General features: G+C 38.0%; 1 protein-coding gene across 1 annotated transcript in view; it reads right to left on the bottom strand.

The window, feature by feature from the left end:
• Positions 1 to 18,367, bottom strand: part of dnah7 (dynein, axonemal, heavy chain 7) — a 63,156-nt gene that overhangs the window by 21,972 nt on the left and 22,817 nt on the right. The window contains 16 exon segments of the mRNA XM_042731197.1: positions 2,570 to 2,750; positions 2,837 to 3,183; positions 3,695 to 4,025; positions 4,186 to 4,415; positions 5,772 to 6,528; positions 6,530 to 6,642; positions 6,720 to 6,939; positions 7,018 to 7,144; positions 7,531 to 7,699; positions 8,019 to 8,174; positions 10,185 to 10,382; positions 11,674 to 11,895; positions 13,069 to 13,200; positions 14,122 to 14,298; positions 16,667 to 16,849; positions 18,012 to 18,161. Coding sequence (XP_042587131.1) covers positions 2,570 to 2,750; positions 2,837 to 3,183; positions 3,695 to 4,025; positions 4,186 to 4,415; positions 5,772 to 6,528; positions 6,530 to 6,642; positions 6,720 to 6,939; positions 7,018 to 7,144; positions 7,531 to 7,699; positions 8,019 to 8,174; positions 10,185 to 10,382; positions 11,674 to 11,895; positions 13,069 to 13,200; positions 14,122 to 14,298; positions 16,667 to 16,849; positions 18,012 to 18,161 — 3,693 coding nt within the window.

Here is an 18,367-nt window from a genome sequence, read left to right as displayed (position 1 = left end):
TTCCTTTGGCTGGTGTCTTTGTGACAATGCTTCTGTTTCATTCAGAACAATCTTGATTGTCCACCCAAATGATCTCAAACTTAAATTCTGAAAAAATGTTTGGATATTTACAGTAAATAACAGAAGTTGTCCCAGGAGGACTAAAGGAGGGAGAGAGGCCATGATTTTTTACATGGTCAATTAGGGTAATTCTGATTTTATTTGAAATTCATCTGCACCTTCTACCTCTCCTTCCACCCTGTTGTCCACTTCCTCTCTGTCCATGTCTTCTTACAGTTTCTCCTCATGCTCTTTCCACTATACCAATGCCCTCCTCTCTACTCATGTCTTCTCCCTTTCCTTCTCCTCTCTTCGTATCTCACATCTCCCTCTCTGCTCACCTCTTTCTGCCTGTTCCACTCTTTTTCTTCTCTCTCATAACACCCCTTTCTCTACCCACTCCACCTGATAGACTTAACCCACTTTCTTTACCACCAACCCCCCCCCCCTTTATTTTTATTTATTTTATTTTTATTTATAATTTATTATTATTATGCATATTCATTCTTGCTCTTTGTATACTTTCCCTTTTATTATTACTCTAAATCAATTGTGATAAATGTGTAAACGATTAGGAAACCTGCATTTCCTGTGTTGAGTTTATGATTAACCGAATAGTTATGTTTAGAGCCAATCGAAAATATACTATGTTCATTTGATCGAATGACAAATTACAGAGTTTTGTTTGTTGCGTTTGGACAAATGATACAGAAATGTTTGTGATTTGTGTAAAACATTTAAAGAATTTAAAAAAAAAAAAAAAGTATTGTTTGGTTGTATTAACTATTGTGAAAACATCTAACAGATCACTGCACAATGATAAAATAAAATTAATTACATGAAATTTAAAAATTAAAAAACTAATAAAAACAAACAAAAAGTTAACAAAAAACACAAAATATCAATAAAAAAAATAACAGTTTCCAAAAAAATATAATACAGTATGAAAACTGTTTTCAACATTGATAATAAAAAGAAAATATATCAGTTTCCACAAAAATATTGAGAGCAGCACAACTGGTTTCAACATTGATAATAAAAAGAAATGTTTCTTGAGCAGTAACTCAGCATATTAAGAATGATTTCTGAAGGATCATGTGATACTGAAAACTGGAGTGAAAATTGATGGTTTGCCAGCACAGAAATAAATTACATTTAAAAATATATTTAAAAAGAAAGCAATTATTGAATGCAGCCTTGTTTAGTATAAGTGACTGCTTTTAAATCTTTGAATTTTTGAATCATAGTGTGCATAACACATTTTAACACATACTCTCTGATGTGTACAATATTAACTAAAGGCCAGCTCTGATTATGTCACCATTTCATGAGACGAACCAGCATACCAACATAATTTAAAAACATGCTAAAACGGGTGTTGGCATCAACATACAGCAGGTTAAGTGTGGCTGTCATCTGTATTCAGAGACAATCAGCTATTCGCACAGTTTAGAAAAGGACGATCAGATATGACTGCATTTATATAAAACATTTGTGACCATAAATGAATGTTTACTTTACAAACATCCTTCTAAATAAAGCATCTAATTGAATGTCTGATCCACTAGTGCAGGCCCTCTTTCATCATCGCAGAAAAATGTTAGGCACCAGAGAAACACAGTGTGTTTGAAATGACAGAGTGAGCCTGCACAGCTACTGCAGAGAGTGATGGGAGCTCAACGCTTGGGCACAAAGCTTACAGCACAATCACTGAACAATCCAAACATCTTATTCACTCCCTGCGATGGTACTTCACTAATTCTTAGTGACACTGCTGCATCCAGCAGCATGACACTTCATGCCCTTCGAGATGAATTCCTCCATAATTCCTGTTCTTTCTAACTCATATCCCAAAGTGAGAAAACAATTTAAAAGAGACCGTTCCAGTGGAGCTTCAGGAACAGCATAACAGGTTTGCCTTATTGCGTTCAGGTGCCTTGATTTTGGCCATGCTTGAGAGAGCATGGCATAAACAATTTCTACCCTCCAATAGGGAAAACAGACAACCTGAATTACAAACATGGAGAAAAGGGGGAAAATAAGAAGGAACATGAAAGGAAGTGAAATAGGGCAGAAAACGGCAGAAGGGCCTTGGCGATGCTTGGTTTACCCAAACACGCGCTAAACTGACAGGCAGTCTCTACAGACAAATGAGAACAGTGTGTGTGTGTGTGTGTGTGTGTGTGTGCCCCTGTGTTTTCTGTGTGGGTTTAGAAACAAAGGCTTCACTCTTACAGCTTCAAAGTTGGAACATAAAATGATCTGAAGGAAAGTAAACAAAGAAGAAAAGGAAAACATTCCCTCAACTTCTCTTGATGTAAAAACACAAACTAAATTCCTAAATAAACAAACTTCCAACAAAGAGCGGACATTTTAACAGGGTTGGGCCGCTCTGGAGGTTACCAAGAATGTCAACAGAAAAAATAGCTGAACATGGTGTAATACGCAAGCCTTCAGGAAAAGTAGCCAACAGTTTGTTGTTTGTCAGAATCTTGCTTAGCCTCTTTTGTGACTACTGTCCTCTGCTTACCTGATTTTCAAGGTCAGCCTTTTTGTTCTTGTTGGCCTCCAGGGTCTCCTGTAGTTTGGCCAATTTGTCCTGGACCTCCTTTAAAGCAGCCTGTTTCTTCTGGAGGCTCTCCATGGCCACCTTTAGCTTCTCTTCTGCAAGTGCCAACTTCTCTTTCTTAGGGGCCACTACCTTTGCTACGCTGTGAAGAAAAAAAAAGTTTGCACCATGAAATGGCTCTAACTAATAAACATTTTTACACCTTTAGTTCATTAAGCTATAACTCACTTATCATAGGAGTCCATGGCACAAACCCATTTACAGAGCCCCTCTGCAGCAGCGGAGGCCGTGCGGATCTTCTCTGGAACAAAGTCTGGGTTGGTGATGTATTTGTTACGGATGACGCTCATGTAGTTAGCTGGAATATTGTCTTTATTGTACTCATGAAGGCTCTGGAGAAACTTCATGTCTCCTAGCAGTTTTTTCGCTGGGCCCCAGAATTCCTCCACCTTCTTGCCAGAGCCTGAGGGGTCTGGAATACGGTCTGGTTTTATGCCTTTCAGGATGCAGATGGCTTCCATCACCAGCTTGACACCAGCTGGAGGATTCTTCATGGATTTAACTAAAGTTATATCCTACAGAGCGTGACACAGATTGATTTATTGGATATTGGCGGTATGCAATAGTTTAAAAAGTTCATAGTAAGAACATTCATCAAGCCACCAAGAGACACTGCTGGTGTTTATTACTTAAAGGGATAGTTCACCCAAAAATAAGAATTCAGGTATTTATGTACTCACACTCATGCCATTGTAAAGCTGTATGCCTTTCTTTATTTTGTGAAACACAAACAAGGATATTATACAAAAAAAATCTGTTTTTGTACATCCAGTGGAAGTCAATGGTCACCAAAACTGTTTGGTTACCAACCTTTTTCAAAATTATCTTCTTTTGTGTTCCACAGCAAAAATAAAGCCATACAAGTTTTGGAAGGAGATGAGACTGAGTGAATGATGGCAGAATTTAACTCTCTAACTCATGCTAGAATGTGTTTCTTGGGCCAAAAACAATCTGAGAGCTCTTTGTTGCTATAAACATTTTGCATGCATCATAAATAATAATTAGTCAGTTGTAGTTTCCTCCAACCTGCGTGGTGAGAGTATTCAAAGCAGCCAATGCAGCTTCCAGAATGGGCACAGCTACCGCCAGATCGGCGTCACATTCATCTTTAATGGCCTTGGCAGCCATTGCCTGCTCATTAGCCTCTGCTTCATCCACGCGGACCACTTTCTCCGTTTTGGACACCTCCAAAGACTCTCGCTGGATGACCACCATCATCTCTTCCACCTCTTTACTGGCCACATGCAGTTGAGGCTGAAGGGCCTCCAGCTCTACCTGCATTGTGGACACCTGAGTGGCAGCGGATTCCAACTTCTCGAGACCAACTTCATAACGACTCTTTAGTTTCATGACCTCGCTGAAACAACAGAGACCAATAACAACATCATCATCACTGGCATAAATAATGCTGCTTATCATAGAAAGAGTTCACATGCCAAAATGTGATACAACCTAATTATTCAAACCTAATCAGTCAGTAATTCTAATGTAAAGCCTCTAAGAGCACGATGACTTACGTTCTTTTTCCCTGGAGTAGATGCTTAAACATAGAGATGAGCTCCAAATAGGAGGTTGGTGTGACATAGTTGTAGCGCTGCAGCTCCGAAAGGAAACATGCAGAGAGATTGATGGTGGATGTGTGGAAGCTTTTGCACATGCTGATACAGCCTTCACGAGCAGTGTCTGTCATTTCAACGTCTTCCAAGAAACGAGACGCCACAGCCTGCAGTGCATCTTCTGGCCAGCTTTTGGAACATAATGATTCATTAGGCTTTTAATTTTTGACTGTAATAATGCAAAATGAAAATTAAACATTAAATACTTATTGAATCCGTCAAAACAATTTGTTTAAAACAAGTGTTTAACATTTATATCACATTTTGAGGAGGTAAAGTCAATACAGAACCAGAGTTATTATTGTCAACTGAAACTAAAATCATAAAAAAAATACTTGAAATAAATGTTAACTGAAATAAAATAAAAAAAGTAATATATTTAACATATTTTATCTTATTTTAGTTCTCATTTTCTTTGTTTTTTGTTGAGTTTAATGTGAAGTACTAAATAATTAAAACTGTAATAATAAACTAAAAAAAAACAACAACAACAAAATTACTAAAACTTTAAAGGGGTCATAAACTGCCTTTGTTCTTTATTTTGTAATAAGCTATTTTCTTTCCTGTTTTGACCCCCTCATCAGAACACTCTGTTTGAATAGGCGTGGCAGATTGCAGACTTGGAAGTAAACGCCCACTGCTATGATTAGCTAACAGTTTTGTGTTTGACATGCACATTCTTCATAAATGGACGCTGCTATGATTTAGGTCAAAAACGCATGAATCACTCAATACATATCAAACGATCTGTAAGAAGAGACAAAGCAATAGAGATCATGTAATGAAAATACTTACACTTGTGTTGCGACATTACTGTTGGATCCAATATAGCTGGCACAGCATTGTCTTTTAATTTCAATCTTTTTGAAAATCCCATGTTGAATTGTGCCTTGTTTGTAAACGAATCCGTGGTAAAAATTAAGTGAACACAGGACCAAAGTTCTTACTAACGCTGTCTGGAACTTCATTAAAATTAAGTTAATTCACTCTTTCCTAATGTTAGGATCAGAAGGAAGGCAATGCAAACACTTTTTTTGTACAACATGGCACTGCACAGTGTCTTGTTGTATTCAGGGCCATCTTTATCGTTTGGTTTCTGCAAAGACCTACGTGTAAAAACTACATGTGTTCTCGTAAAAACTGCACGCCTGAATTGGTGGGCAGGGCTAAACAGACACGAGGCGGTGATTATCCACACTATTACATCATAGAGTAGAACATTCCAAAAGCTGTCGTTTTGACAAACGCCCTTCAGTATATGCTGTTTTAGATTAGCGACAAAGTTTGAGTTCTGAAACTTACAGGATGTTTTTATAGTACAACGACCTCTTAAATATCATAAGATCAAGAAAATTTTGGATTCTCAGTTCATGATCCCTATAACTAAAATTAAAATAAAAATGGAAAATCTAAAAATAAAAGCAAATTCAAAATTTTAATACAAACTAACATAGTATATTAATGACACTAAAAACATTCACACCAACCTGAAACCAATCAATAGTGCAGCAGTTAATGAGAGCAGGGAAACGTCTCAAGCGGCTTCTGAAGGTGTCGCCAATAGGACTCATGGCCAGTACCACATGCAACTGGCTGCGGCAGCGCTCCAAAAACATGTTAAAGAGAGCCAGTGGGCTGCCATCCGTCTGCTTGTCACGTTCACGCTGACGGTCCAAGACGCGCATGCGCTCACAAATCTCCTGCTTCTCATCTACGGCAAAGAGATTGGGAACCTCGCCAGTGTTTAACAGGTTACTCACATCCTCCAAAAATGACTCCAACTTAATTTGGGTGTCTGTGAAAAGGAAGACTCCATGAGTTTCCCCAGATGTTGATTTTTGCATGATGAGTTTGAGGTCATCGCGCCACTCTGTAACCCCATAACTCTTGGAGATCTCCACCTGGAAGAGTTCGGCTTCAGCCATGTGGGCGGCTAAACGTGTCAATGACTGTCGGCCGCTCCCTCCGACTCCTACTAAGAGAGCGTGACCACGGGGCTGTTTGAGAATCCGGGAGATGCGACATACGTGTTCAATGGCGAACCGGAAAAGTACAAGATTCATGGGAGCCTTGCTGATATTGTTGTACTCTTCAAGATGGGACTCCACCACCTGACGGAGCTTCTCAGGGTCACCCACCTCACGGTAATTCCGGTCCTCACCTTTGGGGTCATGGAAATCACAGAACATGAGGCTTCGAAGGTCGTCTTCAGTTACATGCCCATCTGCGTCACTGTCCAGATGTGAAGAGCTGATGGAAGTCTTCTTTCAGGTGAGACTTGGATACTTCTTGCAGGAAGCCCACCATCCATGCACAATCAGACGGATGCACTAAGCGGTCATAATACACCCTCAGGACCTGCATGAGAGGCATATTCTACATTAGTTTATTGTTTGTATTATGATATGACCTATTAAAATTGTGTTTGCAGTTACCTCATGCACCCATAAGCGTTTTATGACTGTAGGGTCGTCAGCAGTCTCTGGTCGTGATAAGCAGATCCCCTGGATGACACGGGAAAAATCTCGAAGGTTGAAAAGGTAGTGGGATTTGGTCGGGGTTGGTAGGAGGTTTTTAGTGGCCTCCTGGTACACAGACATGGTGGCACTGATGATCTGAGAGGTGACGCTGGTGAATGGTTTGGGAAATGGAAATCTGAAAGCAGGTAAAAACAGGAGATGTATTCAACAAATGAATTTATTTATTAACCACACTGGAATGGAGCACCATTACCTAATGGTCAAGTGCCAGTCCAGAATTCTTGAGAAGATGGTAAACATGGTTTTGTCATCAAATTCATTAATGGTCACTGTGTTGAAATGACGTAAAAATCGAGGAGTCACGGGGTTCCTACCTCCACCTGCATGTGACAATGGACATGACGACATGTAAAAGCAGACTTGTTATCCACTTGTTGGTCCATCCTATCAAATCAGGCTTGTTTACTTTCTATGCTATAAAAGAATTATCTCAAAGTTGCATACAACTATGATTTGCTTCATAATGCTTGACACATTTGATTTACTGTGACCAATAATATTTAACTTTGTTTGATTTATGTGAATTATATTATTTTATCATCTTTATTACTCTCATGGTTTATCCCCAAAGTCAGTTTGTCTTCATGTCTATACATTTATATGCTCCAAAGCAATTTTGGCTTGCGATACTTAACTAAACACTGCTCTGAAAACTATTTGTTCTGAATAAAAACTGTATTAGCATATACAAATGACATAAACTCACCAGGTGGACCCATGGCACACATGATCTGGATGTCCACTAAGTTGATCATGGAGCAGTCCTTCATGTCATACCAGTTCCAGTGGTCGAGCCACTGACGCAGGAGCTCCACTGGAGGTTGGGCTCCATAGGTTTCTCTTGCTGGCATGTTCACATCATCCACAAACACCACCTGATCAAAGTAATCGAAAGGCAAATTAGAAAAGTAAAAAAATGACAGGAATATTTTTTAACATTAAGGTTAATGTAATTTTGAATGCTGTAAAATAATGTGCTGTTAATGGCGATTAAATACAGGTGAACTTGTGAATCAAGAACACATTTTTTCTCCCATTTAATTTAGAGACAAATAAGAACTCATTTTTACTTTGCAGTTTCAATTTTGGGCACGGATTATGGTCATAAATGGCTTTTGAAATTCTATAAAGGTTTGCTTAGTAAAAATTGATTGAGATTTAATCATAACTACTCCAATAACAAAAGGGTAATACCATTTTCTTTCCCAGAGGAGGACCAAACACTCCTTTCCTTCTCTTATCGAGTTTAGACATAATAATGTTTTGGGTCTGTGCTGCTGTTGTTTGGGCTGAGAAGTTGATCAACAGAGGACTGTACACATCCTTCTCCAGACGATTCAGCAAAAAGTCCTGTGGGAGATTTGGAGACACTTAATTAGCTCTAGTTAGCACAGATGTTGCATCAAAATTTTCTTTTTTTTCTTTTTTTTTATCAACACTTCCAACTGTGTTAGAAGTGTTGAGAAAACTGTTTCTACTGTGAACCTGTCACTACCATTAAGAAAGTTGTACATGAGTCTATAAAACGGTTTTATAAAACCGTTGCACCTGACATAATTATGCTTGCATTTCAAATAAGTGAGTAGCAAGCAAACTGAATAACTAAATATGTGCCAAAAAACATTGCAATATGGAGGAATAATATCTCTTTATAGTTTAACAGTTGACCTAAAGGATGAAAATCAACAACATGCACAACGAACATAAAAGCTCTTATTATGAAACAGCCACATGTCAACTAATTAATGTAAATATATGCACATTTCAGTGAGACCTCATTCATTATAGTTTGTGGAGCCTGTGAGTTGCTCCACTTAAGCCTGACACATACAATCTCTTTCATTCCTTAAAACTCTGTGAAAGAGCCATGTGGCAGAGTGTGAAGAGTGATGATTTAATATTCATGTTCTAAATGAGAGTGATGAAGTCATCGGCACCTGCAGGCATTTCATACTCAAAACATGCAGACTTTTAGAGTCCTTCAAAATTTTGCCAAAGAATCACAAGGGGAAGAGAACAGGAAGAGAACGCAGAGTGAGAACATATGAAGTGAGTGGGTAAGTGACTAGAAAAAAATGAAAGAATCCTATTAAAACTAGTTCTGAAATAAACAGTGATTTTGAACAACATTACTCATTTTCTTCAGTCTTTTCATAACACAGTTGAGATTTTGTGTTGATGCCACCCATGTGTATTTAAAACAAAAGCATAATGATTCCGGTAATAGATGAAGCTGTTTGGCTTTCTAACAGTGCCACCGACCAAAATAAAAGCACTGAGAGTGTTCAGCATTCATGGAAAGGGAGTGGAGATGCACGGTGGACCACAGTTGGTCTTGAACCACTGACTAATTTATCATTAGTCATCCTTGAATGCATACACATTCAAGATTATGTTAGAGGTTTCGTGCTCAGCTGGGCTATGTGGTATGTAGGTAGAGACAGTTGCGTCATGCACCTATTTTCTTTTGGACGGGGGAACCAGTGGCACTCTCTGAGATAGGTGAGCTTATATAGGACACCTTTATGACACATTCGTCTAGTTATACATTTTTCATTCAGTGGGCAAGGGACAAAAGTTCAAATCCTGACTAAATACATAATACTTAGTAAATTTCTTTTATATTATATTTTACATAAGCAGTGTGTCTCAGTGAGTTATTTTAATAATTTTGAAATGCCTGAGCCAAAGTCCATAATCAAACAATTCGGTATAATAACCTCCCATAACTATCTCACAGGACTGCATTCCCAAACATCAGGAAACCGAAAGCAAGATACGATGACAGCTTTTGCTATTGCGTTTCACCTGGTAAAACATTTGTTATGTAGGAAAAAAGAGCCACAGGCTCCTTTATTACTATTGATACAAATTTTGTGCATATATTAAATGCGCAACTTTGGATGGAAACATAGCTAATGTGAACGAATTAATGGTGAACTGAGTTTTAATCATTACATCGCTCTGAACTGCAGTAAACTCTCATCATGGCACAATCAGAATTATGCAGGGAATATAAAATATATCAGAGAATGCACAAAATATTCTAAACAAGGAGAGTCAATTTAATGTGTTAATTTCAAGTGTTACAAATTAACATATAAACTCATGCCCCCTACTCATAGACAACTACAGACAGACCTTGTCTATTCAGTGTCATTCTAACTTGACAATAATGTATCATCTTTTCTTAGCAAAACATTGCTGTTTGTGATTGCCATGATTTTGATGAATTAATGAGCATATCATGTAATTATTTCAATAACAATTTTAATGGATTGACCTATTCTAAATATATTCCTGACTGCAGAGTCATTGGTAGACATATTCATGGTGGTTAAAACCCCCTGAAACACTCACTAGAATGTAGACACTCTTGCCAGTCCCTGTGGGGCCGACAAAGACAGTGGGCTTCTGATGAGTGATGAGCAGCTTCATGAGAGCAGTGTAGCGTACAGTGTTCTCCGTAGGCACAATTATTTCGTTGAACTGCACATCTTTGGGGATGGGGGGCAAAGCCTTCAGCTCCTCAGTCCACAACTCCCATCTGCCTGGACCCTGTTAGAGTATCATTGTTCATGTGAATGATTTTTAAATAAATAACAATTTCAATAAATCTTCTTGTTAGTTTTGTTTTCCTGTCCTTCTGTGTGTCTTAAACAACAGTGTATATAAACACTGCATTATTTTCAATTCCACCATCATAACACCCTTTGAAATTTCTTCATGGTGCACTCTTTCTAGAAGTATTGCATACACCACAAAAGAATTATGGGCTTGTTCATAGTCCTGTCTGTTCAGAACAAAAGGCTGTTATCTACAGCAGAAAAAATGTAAGCAATGGATAATCCATTTCTTCTCTAATAAATGACATTTTCAGCATTTAATGAGGCATGAAATTGGCAAATTAGTCCAGGTTATGCCTGAAGTTTTATTACACAGAGATAAAGCTTGTGATTTACAACAAATAATAAGACAGATTACCTCATTCAGGATGAGCAGGGTGTGCTTCCTGAGCAAAGAGTGAATTTGCTTATTAGGATTTCAGGACGAAAAATACAAATAATCAAATTCACATGCCTCAAGCTCCAGGAATTAAGTGGTTGATTTTACACTTTGAATTTGTATTCTAAATATAGAGCTTGCCAAGACGGCATTTTAATACTAAACCAGGCTGGATATTAGAATTGCACAATTGCTTTCTAGAAAGCCAAATTGGGAAAACATCTTTGAGAAGCTACAGGAAAGTGGAGATAATTCTATTTAATACAGATACTATAGATACAAAATATGTAATAATGATTGCAATGATATTAATTTTGGAATCTATTATTACATATATGTAGTTTATTATTTCTTCTTTAAAATGATTTGACTTTGCCCATATTTCATTATATAGAACATATATGTGAATCTGATCCTTTGCTTTTCATCAAATTGGGTATGTGACATAACACGTAAATGGGCTTTAGTTTCAAATGTATGTGAATTGATAAAAGAAAGTGTATATCTTAGGTCCCGTAACTTGTTATTACCTTTTGACTCACAACAATTAACCATGCTTTATCCTAATTCGTCCTTTAATTTTTTTAATGACTAATAATCCATGTATTGAAATAATATAAGGACTTAAAAGATGAATGTACAGTAATGCTGTTTAGAAGCAGGCATTAATAGATTTAGATGGAGTACAGACATTCACATATTAGGACATCAGCTTTCAAAAGGTATTTCACATCAGCTACCTAATTACCCCCCAAAAAATTAGGACAGGAAAAAAACTTCCCAGAAAAGCCCAATCTGCTTCTCTCTACATATCCACCCAAGTGTGTTGAAGAAACTTCCTGACCTCTTTGAGGAAGCGGTATTCATAGAGCGTGCCCTCAGTGGGTAAAGGCACTGTCAGCTGCTTAGCGGGAGGCTCCACGTGTTCCAGGATTCCATGGCGTGTGCGCGTCTCTTCACTAAGACCACCTGCCAGCATCTCCCTCACCAAGCCATCGAACTTTACCCTTCCTGCTTCAGTGCAGCTGGCACCGACTGACCACACAAGGCAAAAAACAAAGATGCCCTACACAGAAAGAAAGAAAAACAATGTTTTCATGGAATAGGAGGGGTCAAAGCTAGTGGCACTTTGTTTTGACTAACAAACAGCTCAGTGAGATCTTAATGTTGTCCTCTGATAAGCCCATTTTTAGGTATCATATATTGGGTTTTTAATACATTTTCTAAATCATTACTTCCTCTATTGTTGTTTTTAATCACTACGACCCACTGCTGACCTTCCCAGAGCTACTAATCCAATCAATTATTCAAAAATATTCCTTTACAAACTTAATTGCACCTTTAGATCAATCGGCTGCAGCAATGACGATCTATACAAACACAGCCACCATTGATTTGGGGCAAAATGCTTTGTGCTCTTTTGGCGTAAACAAACAAACAAAAGCTTTAAAAATGTGCAATACTCTGATGACCAACTAGAAGGAAGCAAATAAAGTCATTCCTATCTGGGCGGAGGGAGACTTTCTAAGCATTGATCCTGTACCAGCTAATCAATGAGACTCTCCGTCTAGGTTGGCAGTTTTTGATCTACTGATATGATCTCCGTCTCAGAGGAGCAGGTGGAGAAAGATTATTACCTTTAGAGGAGAAATGCAGACAGTATTGACAGACTTCAGACAGCATAACAAATGGCAAAAGATGACGCTTCAGGGCACTAAAGCTAAGATTTTTGTAAGAAACAATTACTATGAAAACTTTGCAGTGGACCACAAAAAAACTTACATGCTTGTGAGGACTAAGTAAAACTAAGCAAACTACATTTCAGTTAATTAGCCATGAGATGAAATTGAAATGAAAAGATGAGGTCCATGATATATGGACAATACAGTACATCCAGTATATGGCATTTCTCCAATGTATTTATAACCTTCTACACCCTCTCTTAATGCATATTAAAACTCCAGCACATACTAATCTATCACAATTAGATTTTGAAATTTTCTGATGAAAATGTGTGTGGTGCTTATGCAAAACAAACCTTCATGATGCAAGGTGTTGTGGATGGTTGCTAGGACATTGCTACTATGTGTTCGCTAAGACATTTTGCTTGGTTGTTAGTGAACTGCCTCAGTGCGGGCTCAGCAGAAGTGTGGATTGATTTCTGCTACATAGGGAAAGCTGCAAGCGTTGAGTGTCCACAATTCCACAATTCATCTTTTTTTACTTTTTATCTCCTTACCTCAAGCCAGGAGCACACATCTCTCTCGCTCATCCCCTTTATCTGGCTCTCCTCTCTGAACTCATCCATCATGCAGTCCATCAGATTCATCAGAGACTTCACCAGGCTCGTGTTGGACGTAGGAGATAATTCCTGAATGCCCACACAAAACACACTCCATTAGTCCGGACCAAGAACCCGTGGCTAAATGATTAGTGGTATGCCATTATACTGGGCAAAACTATCGTAAAGGTACACAAGACATGCTGTGATTCTGGTTTGCAGTGTGAGATAATAAATAATAGCTGGCTAGACAAAAATGACAAACAAGGTTTTGAAGAAATGTGGCATTAAATGAGTGAAAGAAAGTGCTAGTCTGTCAGACAAAAACTGTATTAATCAAAGTGCACTGTAAGCACTAAGAGACAAGACAGGACTGTCACGAAAAGTAGCATTTAAAAAAAGAAAGCACATAATTAGTGCTTTATCCCATTCTGAGCTCAATGCATGCATGCAAGCACAAAAGAACCCCTAATTGCAGAAGCATGTTATTATTAGGAAAGAAAATGCTGTATGTAATGTCTGTCATTAATTGAGACCATGCAAGAGTTTCCTATTCCTTCCAGAGTAATAATTATGTCATATAAAAACCAATGGAGTTCTTTTTTGTAGTATCACTGCATTTTTCTTAAAAGAGGTTACAAACACTTCTTCCAGCTTTACCTAAATTTTAACAATACCAGGAAAAAGACAGTGAGGAAACAGGAAATATTCAGGCAGTTTGAAAAAAATATCATATTAGTTAAGGGACGATATACAGTCATCATCACAAAATAAACCTCAAGGCTACTGGTAATTAGGACCTAATGCAAAGTTGAAGGGTCTTGTATCATCCTAAAGGGGTTTATTTTGAGCTTAAGAGAATAGGGAACTGGCTGAAATAATTTGTCAATGCTTTACAAGAGAAGAATAACAATTTATGAATGTGCAATTATAATATAAATTTAATTAATGATGCCTTTTAATTCTGTGGCAAAGCACTCCTCATTATTTGCAGCATAGTTACAGCTGTACCTTAGTGCCTTTGCGGATGAGCTGAAGACACGCTGGCAGCATGCGGTCAAAGAGGCCAGTGATGAGGTCTTTGTGCATGGAGCTCAGAGTAGACGGCAAAGTGTTGAACCAAGACAGCATCAGAGGCCGCCATCCCAACATGTGAGGCTCCATGTAGATCATACCACAGCGAGATACCTGCACAGAAAGCAGTAACATCCCAGCTTGATAAAAGAACAGATACATACAGTTTTATGGAAAATGTTATACATTTTTGTTTTTTAGGACTCTATGTCAGACAGAAAATTTCAATGTAAAAGTCTTTACAGTCACTTTTGATCAATTTAATGCATTCTGGCTGAATAAAAGTATTAATTTCTTAATCATACTGACCCAAAACTTTTTAACAGTAACATTTGACCCTACAATGTGACTTTTGTAAATATCAAGAAGCAAGCAAACAGCACTCATTACCACAGTAGTCCTTTCTAAAGGATGTGGACACACAACTCCAAAGGGTAGAAAACTTTTTATATATTACTTAGCCATCTGGAATGGTGCATAGTTCAAACAAATTGCATTTTATTCATCTGCACGGCAGCTGCACTGGGTTACTCATAAAGATAAAGGTCCTCTGAGCTTAATGATTTGATGAATAGCACATCATCAAGGTTACGAGATGGAAACAGCTGTCGGAAAGCGGCTCCCACGAAAGGCCCGTGTGAATGGTAGAGGTGTAAGTGAATTGCAAACTGGGCGCTTATGCACAGGTGTTAAGCCGGAGGAGACATCTGGGCCAAGCAGGACCTCGAGAGCATGTTAGCTTGTTCAACTGAATTCTCATTGAACTTTGGTCTAGTTTGCAGCAGGCCATATGAGTCAAGCTTCCATATATAAATAGGAGGAGAGCAAGACAGAAATTGCCAGAGACAGATATGGGCCAAAGGGAGATGGTTTATGCTAAAGCCAGGCCTCTTTCGTTTTCTGTCAAAGCGAGACAAGATATTCACACAAATTTGATCTCTGTCTCACTCTTTCCCTCTGGATATGTCTCCGGCATCTACTTTGATCTGATCTGGTGACAGTCGCAAACAACACAAAAAAACATGCAGACATTTATATACAAACACACACTCTTTCCTTCTCCATAACATGCTTGTTTAATCTCTGTCATCATCATCCATTCTTTTGAATCAGAGCCTTCTGCCCACACTGGGCCAGAAAAATCTGTGATCCACAACTATAAGAGCCTTTCCTCAGGCTGGGATGTGTGAGGCAGAAGCTCTGTCAGATACAAAGCCATCTTAGGAGAAGACACTGAGATAAATAAGATGAGGAAATCGCGTTGGTGTTTCTGAAAAAAACTAAATTCAGTAGCGACATGCCATTATGTCAATCTTGAGTAGGCTGGGGGGGGGGGGGGGGGGAGCGTGGTATTGCCAGTGAATTGGTAAGTCCTCTTTTGACAGGTTTGCTGAATGACAACAACAATCTCATTTGATGGTCTACTTTTTTTTTTTTTGCAACTCAAAACATGAAAGGCAGCCTCAGAGATGTCTCGTCTGATAAAGATAAAACAAAACGCATTGGGAAATGTGAGGATATATTTTCATCAAATTTCATCATTTTTATACTGTATTGTATTTAAAAGAAATAAATATGTGCACTGTAGGTTTGCCTTTGTAGGTGGAATATATTAAAGCCACATATTATTGGAATATATTGCAAATGCCTGCTGAAGCGATCCCAAAGTTAGAAACAAGTGGATGAAGTTTTTTTTTTTTTTTTTTTAAACAAGATTCGTGATCCTTACAGTCTTTCGATCTTACTGATCTTAGCCTGTCACAGTAATGTCATGTCATGTAATGGAGGCCTTGCAAAGAGGCTTTTATAAAGGTTGAGGCTGTTATGAACTAAATTAGACATACTTTAATTACAGGGCACAATCTAAAGTGGAGGTCACACTACACTTTTCTTCCTACTGACATCCATTCATAGGCATGCAAAGACAAGACACTGGAAACACAAGCTTGCATGTCACGATATGTCACGGAGTGACCTCTTATTGATGCTTTCCATTGATGTATGGTTTATTAGGATCAGACAATATTTGGCCAAGATACAACTATTTGAAAATCTGGAATCTGAGGGTGCAAAAAAATCCAAATAATGAGAAAATCGCCTTTGAAGTTGTCCAAATGAATTCTTAACAATGCATATTACAAATCAAAGTTTAAGTTTTGATATATTTATGGTAGGAAATGTACAAAATATCTTCATGGAACATGATCTTTACTTAATATCCTAATGATTTTTGGCATAAAAGAAAACTCGGTAATTTTGACCCATACAATGTTTTTTTGGCTATTGTTAAAAATATACCCCAGCGACTTAAGACTGGTTTTGTGGTCCAGGGTCACATATGTTGACTTTGTTTTTTAAAAAGATGCCCACAGAGTGTGACATGCATATCTTGACTGCTACGGTATCAGAAGAAATTCTGCATGCTCATTGTGACCACAAATCTTGTTGAACAACATAGCTATCATTGAAATGGTCATCTTACCGTGGCTGGTGAAGCCACCTCCAGGTCCATGGGCTCAAAGATAAGGCTCATCTGTGGGGACATCTGGATGATCTCTCCACTCATGAGACAAAGCTTCTTGTTGTCATCCAGTACAGTGTTCATGTTCTCAATCCACACTGCATCCACAGGCCCATCAAAAATCAGCCACTTTCTGTCAGGACTCTGGTGGGGAAGCAGCAGACAGTCACTTCAGACTCATGTTGAACAATCTAACTTCAGCTTTGCTGTGTTTCAGTAAAATACGTATAATTGCACATCATTACATTTTGGGTTTTTTTTTAACACTTGGAAAATTAGAGCTCACTGGCATATTACTTTTTGCTGTAAACAATGAAAGACGACCATTTTTCCTAACATTTTCTAAAAGTTGTTGTGGATGTCTGAAACTAAAAATGTGGGTTACTAACATTTCTCCAATAGAAGAAAAATAATTATACTAAAATTTCAACATTGTCACATTTGTTTAAGCTTAAAATGATCGCATTATTTTAACCTAGTTCTTTCTACCGATAGTTTTTCTCGCTATAACGACCTCAATTTTGAAACATGCCTTTATAGCCTCCAGCAAAAACAGCAGCAATCAAATATGAAACTAAGTGTGAAGCAAACATTTGACACCTGTCTGCTCTTATTATGTTCCTTTTTATTCCTCAATTATAGCTATTAGAAGATCTAGGTTCGCTCCCCACCTTCTTGCTGTGCCAAAGACAATGCTCTACCATGTCTTCTGCCAACAACTGTTTTAACGTAAACATTTCTATTGTAAGCCGGTGAAACAAAGCTTTAAACTGTAATCCTTTGTAAATGAGGATAGGATTGCACTCCGAACAACATCAAAGTCAGTGGGTAAAAGATGGCACAGATTTAGGCTTAGTGTTACCATGGTGAAGAAATTATAAGAGCTGCAGATTTCAAGCAGACAGCACTACTGTATGTGAATGTTCTTTGTTTTGAGATGGCTTTCGATTGAAGGCAGTGGATTTAATGTTCAATGCTATTTATGGATCTAGTAGTGACTTTAACACATTTTTCTGAACATGTAGAGACAATATTACTTTTTACTAAATCTTATAAAGAAGTGATGCATAGAAGGAGGGAGGGATAAATGTATGGATGGATTAAAGAACAGACGGATGATGAACAAAAGGAAAGGATGGATTAAAGGAATGTAATAACGGATGTACGGAGGGATGGATGGATGAAAGGACAGAGGTATAGATGAATAGATGGCTGGAGGGAGAGATGAATCAATGGATAGAGGTATAGACAGATAGACATATGGATGAATAAATGGACAAATACGATGCAGTAATGGTAAATGTACCTGGGAAGTGGCGAATGCTCTATAGCTGACAGCCAAGATGCCATCTGACCACTCATGGGACACAGGATCAAACTGTCCATACAGCTGGCCCATAGTGATAGACTTTGGGTTGATAACAGTTATCTGAACCCTGTTCTCCTCCATCAGTCTCTGCATTCAAATCAGATTAAGTTTGATTGATACTATAACACAACACTTCCACAACTTTTTGCAGCACTGTTTTCAATTGCATCATATTAGCATGTGTATGAATGTGCTTCACTGCAGTGATTTATAGCAGTACCATCACTAAATGTGTTGTCTGTTCTCTGAAAACACAAGAAATCACATTTCCTTTCTATAAAAACATTTTACTG

This window comes from Cyprinus carpio, chromosome B9, assembly GCF_018340385.1.
Source record: "Cyprinus carpio isolate SPL01 chromosome B9, ASM1834038v1, whole genome shotgun sequence".
Taxonomy (NCBI): domain Eukaryota; kingdom Metazoa; phylum Chordata; class Actinopteri; order Cypriniformes; family Cyprinidae; genus Cyprinus; species Cyprinus carpio.
The sequence above is the reverse complement of the archived record's forward strand: the minus strand, read 5'-3'. Positions and strand labels throughout refer to the sequence as shown.